We start from the raw sequence: 5,698 nt of genomic DNA, 5'->3' as shown, positions 1-5,698 counted from the left end.
CCTTGCCTTGCCTTGCCTTGCCTATTGAAATCAATATGGAATAAGGCTGTAACACAAAATATGGAATACTCTGGATGCACTGCATTCGAGTTTCACTTTTTGAATTGAATTACTGAAATAAATGTCATTTTGTTTAGATTAACCTATATGTGTTGATTTAAGACTAACGAAGAACCTTGATCCATTATAATTCATGGTGTTTCATTGGAAACGGAACACTAACTTTAACGTGATGTTACAGAGTTGCTCTGTTGGTTTAACATCTAAAAAAATGTATTTAACTTAAACGTCCGATTCTCTTTTCTGCTAAATAACTTTTTTAAATCTGTTCAGTTTAACCTTAATGTTCACTGCAGGGTAAAGCAAAGACGTCAGGAATTAATTAACTTTATTTAAACAAGTAAAAAAGGACAAACAAGTTAATGAACAGTACAATTAGTTAAAAATGATCAAAACACAACAACAAACTTGCTGGTAAAGGCTAAAAACATAAACATGACAGTAAACTTAGAAATGGAACTAAAAAGTGCAACAGCTTTGTTTCACAAAGTCGAACATTCCTGCACATTCAGATAACGATATATATAAAAAAGCTAAGTTATAAAAAGGTCTGAGGCGCGGAGAGGACGCAGCAGGTTGGTTATGCTGGAGTAAAACAGTCCAGTCAGACAAGTCTGTCGGCTCTGCCGGCCGGCCCTTCGTCCACCCGGCGTCCATCCCCTCCCGGAGCTGTGGCAGCTCAAAAAACCAGGAACCTGGACTGATGCGGCTTTCTCCGCTCACCGCCGAAGAACGTTCGGAACAACCTGCAGCGGCTTTTGGACGACTGTGGAGCCCAAGGGACCTCTGGGGTCTTCAGTCGTTGACCGCCAGCCCAAAGAGCCTCAGCAGCTCCTTGTTGTCCGGGTCGATGAGGTCAGCCGGCTTCTCGCCGCACTCGTTCTCCAGCTCCGGGTCGGCGCCCAGCGACAGCAGGTAGCTGAAGGGGAAACCAGACACACTCCAGGTCAGTCAAGGTGAGATGTCTGCGCAGCGGAAAGCCCTGTCTGAGTCCCTGTATCTTAGAATCTGACAAGTAACTTTTCAGCCAAAAAAAAATAGGAGCTTGTTTCAAATCAATTCTTTGATGTTGATGAAAAAGAACTTGTTTCGCTGGCAGATTATTTTTCATTATTAGTACCTATTTTTTTAAAATCAATTTTAAGGAACTATTGACTTAAAACGCCTCCTATATGAGAAGTTACTTGAAAGTCAGATTTGTCTTATTTCAAGTGTGTAAAGATATTTAAACTAGAAACTACACCAAAAGTACTTGGTAAGATTTTGTGTTTTTGCAGCACAGCTCATAAGAGAATCCACGCACTGATGGCAAACAACTTTAATGAGAGCTGTAGTGTACAATTTATCTGAAATATATTGTGGATTCATTCCATATTCAGTAGCACTTCATACGTATTGTGTAGCACTGACTGTAATTATGACATAATGATATCCAGAGTTCCCTGCTCTTGCTGCAGAGTCTCTAAATGAACCGGTGTGGACGCTCACCTTGCGATGTGTGGGAAGCCGTCGCTGCATGCCATGTGCAGCGGGGTCCACCCCTCCTCGTCTCTCTGGTGGATATCTGCTCCGTAGTGCACCAGCAGCTGCACGCACTCCAGATTCCCGGTCAGGACTGCCTCGTGGATGGCTGCCATTCCTTTTGAGAGAGAGAGCTCTTTTAGTGTTTTAAAATTTTGCCTGATTGCAAAGCTCACAATCCTGAAAAGGCCCCTCACCAGAGTGGTAAATGGTGTCCAGCTTGACCCTGCTGGCCCTGATGAAACGTCCGATCCTCTCCAGCTCGCCGTGCCTGACGCAGTCCTGGAAAACGACGTCGTTGGGGAAGTGGACGCTCCGGACCGGCTTCAGGGAGGCTGCGCTCTTGCAGGTGACTGGAAGGCTGCAGCGCTGGCTGTAAGCTTTGATTCCCAGGGTCTGGGACACGGGGCATCGGTAGTACTTCATCCTGGAGTCTTGTTGCAGAAGAACTTGAAAAAGCTTTAAGTAAGTCCCTTTAGGGGGTGTGTCTCTCTCTTGGATCAACCTCTCCTCTGAGTGTGCAGCTTCCTCCGTGGCTCTTTTATTCTCCCTGCCGGCCTATTTTAAGATCAGCTGCAAGATTTGGAAGATGAGTGGGCTCAAACCAGTTCCCTCCCTCTGACCAGTCACAAGCCTCTTCAGACAGCTTACATCAACACACATAACAGCCAGTAACCTCCTGGACCTGGGTCAACATCACATTTCTTGGTGTTGTCCACTTAAATATATCAGTGACACCCCTTCAGCTGACAGGAAGGTGGGAGGCTGGAGGTTTCTAGTAAACACCAGGCAGGATCGGGTGAGGTGAAGTCCCCATGAGGGGCTGTTGATGGTAAAGTGAACTGATAAACATGTTTGATTACCGTTATAGGGTGTGACACGGCAGATGATAATTTCTAGATTGTTTTGCTTCATCCTGCTGTTTACTTGTTGGGAATCAGCTTTGAATAAGAGTTGAAGCATTTCAGAGAATGAATTATATAGATATTAAAGTTTTAGTTGTTACAAAGTTTATGTTCATAATTACCTCATTTACTTTGGTAAAACACTGGACTTTCCATTATTTACCAACATAACGATGTACTGATTAAGGGTTATGGATGCTTGTATGTGGGTCACTTGTCATTGCATACAGGCCCATACTGCTCCAAATGAAAGTGAGACTTGTATACAAGTCCAGGGATAAGTTAAATTTAAGTGGAAGGAAAAAGTGTGGTTGAAGTTAATAGCCTGGGTTAGCCTAAGCCCTGACAGGATTGGGAACAAAACCCGGTCAAAATTCGTAAGAGATTCATGAACTGCAGCCTTCAAAAGCCACCAGATACATCCAAGACATTGTTCCTATTTTAATTCTGGGAGCTTTGTGCTGTCATCTAATTCTGATAAAATCTAACTATGCCAAATTGTGCATGCAAAGTATCTTGATATATCTGCACACTTAATTTAGCGTCTGCCCTACCAAAGCTCTTTTTAAACAACTTTGTTTCAGTTGCAGCTAAATTGTTGCCTAAATCTGAGATGTCAGAATCGTCTTATTTGGACCCAGGAGAAAAATACCAGATGGCTTGGTGGTCCAAAGTCCTTGTTTTAGATTAAAAGTACATTTTATTTAGAAATGAAGGTCCCCATTTCAGAGTGAAGGAAGAATTGAGAGAGTAACGGGTTTGCTGGAGGTCAAGTTTGAAGTTTCACAGTAATTTAAGAAGCCACATCATCTGGTGTTGACCCCATGAATTTGATCAAGGCCAGAACCAGAGCAGCCAACTACAAGAGCATTTTAATGTTTTCCCCGACATTAATACCTCATTTAAGTCATGGCACAACTGTGCTGGATTAGCAAACTCAACTAAAACTCAGAATATATGGGACGGCATCAAAAAAAAAATGATGGAATTCTGTATCATTTTCACTGATGTTATGCAATTTAATTTTAGCCTCAGCCTTGAGAAGCAAATCCCACTCAAAATTTGGGATTGTACAAGAGATGGAGACGTATGCCCATCTCTTACACCCCTCTTCTCTACCAGTTATTTTTCCTACTCAGTTTTTTGATATATTTGGGTAGAGCTCCCTCACCAGCTTGGCCTTTTGAAGGATTTCAATTACCATCTGCTGGACAAGTGAGAAGTCAATCTTACTATAGTCTTAGCCAGAACATCTGGAGTAGTTTTACTATTTTTTTTTACTTATTGAAAATCAGCTTTAAATGTGTGTAATGTTGGTGTACAATAATAGCCTCAAAGACTTACAGCTACTTAAGATTACAGAAAATAGATTTGACTAGATGAGAGTTAAATTACCAAATCTCAAATGAATTAAATCTTTATATATGCATTTCAGAATCAGAACTACATGCAGTGGCATTTCATGACTTCAGTGCAAAAACACCACAAATCCACACATTTCCATTTTTCTTTTTTTATTGGCCACCATTTCACATTTTCCACATTAATTTGAATATGATGGAATGGTTTTGTTAGTCCCCCCCCCCCCCAAAACCCAATGCTAGTTGACAAACACAACCGTCCCCCACTCTACTCAACCCCCTTTATGCCCAAACAGACATGTTTACATTCTCTCAGACAAGCAAACATTCTCCACACGGCACCTTGGCAACTATGGGTGCCGAGTAGAGCCAAAAGAGAAGCAGGAGACTGCAGTGTGGGTAAGGGGCGGGGCTGTGCACCTGTTCCCTCCCCACTTCAGATACAAACTGCACCAAGCTGTCTGCTTCAGTAACCACAGTGAATCTCCAATTAGGCGTGAATGCAGTGCGACCCATCAGAACCGGCTCTGGTCACCCTACAGGTCTGAGAGGGTGAGTAAGGGCCACCTCGGCCCCAAAAGGGCCAACCGCCCGGCAACAGTTGGGCACGATGGTACAATAAGAATAAGTCCTAAATTAAAAATAAAAACAAATACCCCCGATGTGAATGCAATTAAATAAGAGATTTTACTCAAACGTTAACTGTTCCTGTTAGGCAAAAATAAGTCAGTAGATGTGCTGACATGAGGAGAAAGAACTGAAATATGTGGGAATGAAGAAATGGCACCCCAACCCCCTGCTGGAAGATAGAAAATGACTGGTCTCGGCTACAGATGTGAGGGGGAGGGGTTTTGTGTGTGCTACACCGAGTTTACTTAAAAAAATATATAAAAAAAATAAAATTAAAAAAAAAATTAAGGATGGCCCCTTGTCCCCTGAGACAGTCCTTACAAAACCCAATGGTCCTCTGGATTTCTTGAAGAGGGAGAACACTGGCAGCCCCCAAACCTTCAGCTTGCAGATCATTTCATTCAGTTCAAAACATTTTGTCATTTTACAGATGGGAGTCATAAACCTGTTAGGAAAATTAGTATTTCAAAAACTGGACATCAGTGCTATTTTTTTGTTCTTAAATCATTTGGTCAAAACTATACAAAGCTGTGATGAGGAGCCTTGTGTAGAGGCATTGGGGGTCACTGTCCCAAGGATCCCGCAGGAGGAATGAGACCAGTCTGGGCAGAACGTGCCAAATTAAAGATTTAGATGGTGAACACCAAAAAAAACTGCCGAACCAGCCGTGGATGGTCAGACTGGTTGGTTCTCAGGCTAGCTTTACTGAAGGACAGTTTAAGGTGGACTGTTAATGTTCACAGGACAGGGAAGGTCCACGAGGAAGCAAAGGTGGTGGTGACTGGTTGGAACGGTTGGGGTGGGTCTCCTCTCGCCTTCTCTCTCTCTCTTCCTGCAGCTCTTACAACTCGTCGTGTCCGTCATCGTCGCCGCCGTCCTCGCCATCCGAGTCATCCACATCTTCCAAGTCCTGAGTGTGAACAACAGTGGTCAGAACACTGGCAACTTTATGCAAACACGTGCCTGTTTAAATATAGTAGTTGCCTGAAGTGAAGGTTCAAACCCTTATAGAGCAACTTCAAAAGGAATTTAGAGAAAATTTGACTTATTCATTCCTGCAATACAGCATTTTGAGGCAATAAAGCCATCATTCACAGATCCCGAAAACTGCATAATGTTTGTGCAATGAAATGGTCTAAAAGTCTAAATGTTTAAGGCAGTACAAGCTACAGTTGTGGTCAAAAGTGTACATACACTTGTAAAAAATCATAATGTTATGGA

At 42.6% G+C, this 5,698-nt stretch overlaps 2 protein-coding genes across 2 annotated transcripts in view; both read right to left on the bottom strand.

The window, feature by feature from the left end:
* Nucleotides 1-371: 371 nt before the first annotated feature.
* ppp1r27b (protein phosphatase 1, regulatory subunit 27b) lies at nt 372-2,365 on the bottom strand. The gene is made up of 3 exons (XM_015040096.1): nt 1,779-2,365; nt 1,549-1,699; nt 372-979 (listed from the first exon to the last, which is right to left on the bottom strand). Exons 1-3 carry the CDS (start codon nt 2,005-2,007, stop codon nt 856-858), a joined length of 504 nt encoding a protein of 167 aa, XP_014895582.1. The 5' UTR covers nt 2,008-2,365; the 3' UTR covers nt 372-855.
* A 2,730-nt stretch (nt 2,366-5,095) lies between these two features.
* The window catches only part of p4hb (prolyl 4-hydroxylase, beta polypeptide), a 15,014-nt gene continuing 14,411 nt past the window's right edge, over nt 5,096-5,698 (bottom strand). Inside the window, exon 11 of the mRNA XM_015040111.1 lies at nt 5,096-5,387. Coding sequence (XP_014895597.1) covers nt 5,319-5,387 — 69 coding nt within the window. The 3' untranslated portion in view covers nt 5,096-5,318. The remainder of the gene's footprint in view (nt 5,388-5,698) is intronic.

Source organism: Poecilia latipinna, unplaced genomic scaffold (assembly GCF_001443285.1).
Source record: "Poecilia latipinna isolate Pla-1442-1.1 unplaced genomic scaffold, P_latipinna-1.0 Scaffold496, whole genome shotgun sequence".
In the NCBI taxonomy this organism is placed as follows: domain Eukaryota; kingdom Metazoa; phylum Chordata; class Actinopteri; order Cyprinodontiformes; family Poeciliidae; genus Poecilia; species Poecilia latipinna.
This window is presented reverse-complemented; position numbering and strand designations above follow the sequence as displayed.

Coding starts and splice junctions, on each gene's coding strand:
- ppp1r27b (XM_015040096.1), bottom strand. CDS start 2,007: ATGAAGTACTACCGATGCCCCGTGTCCCAGACCCTGGGAATCAAAGCT. Junction 1,700..1,778: donor GGACACCATTTACCACTCTG/GTGAGGGGCCTT, acceptor CTCTCTCAAAAG/GAATGGCAGCCATCCACGAG. Junction 980..1,548: donor GGCTTCCCACACATCGCAAG/GTGAGCGTCCAC, acceptor TTTCCCCTTCAG/CTACCTGCTGTCGCTGGGCG.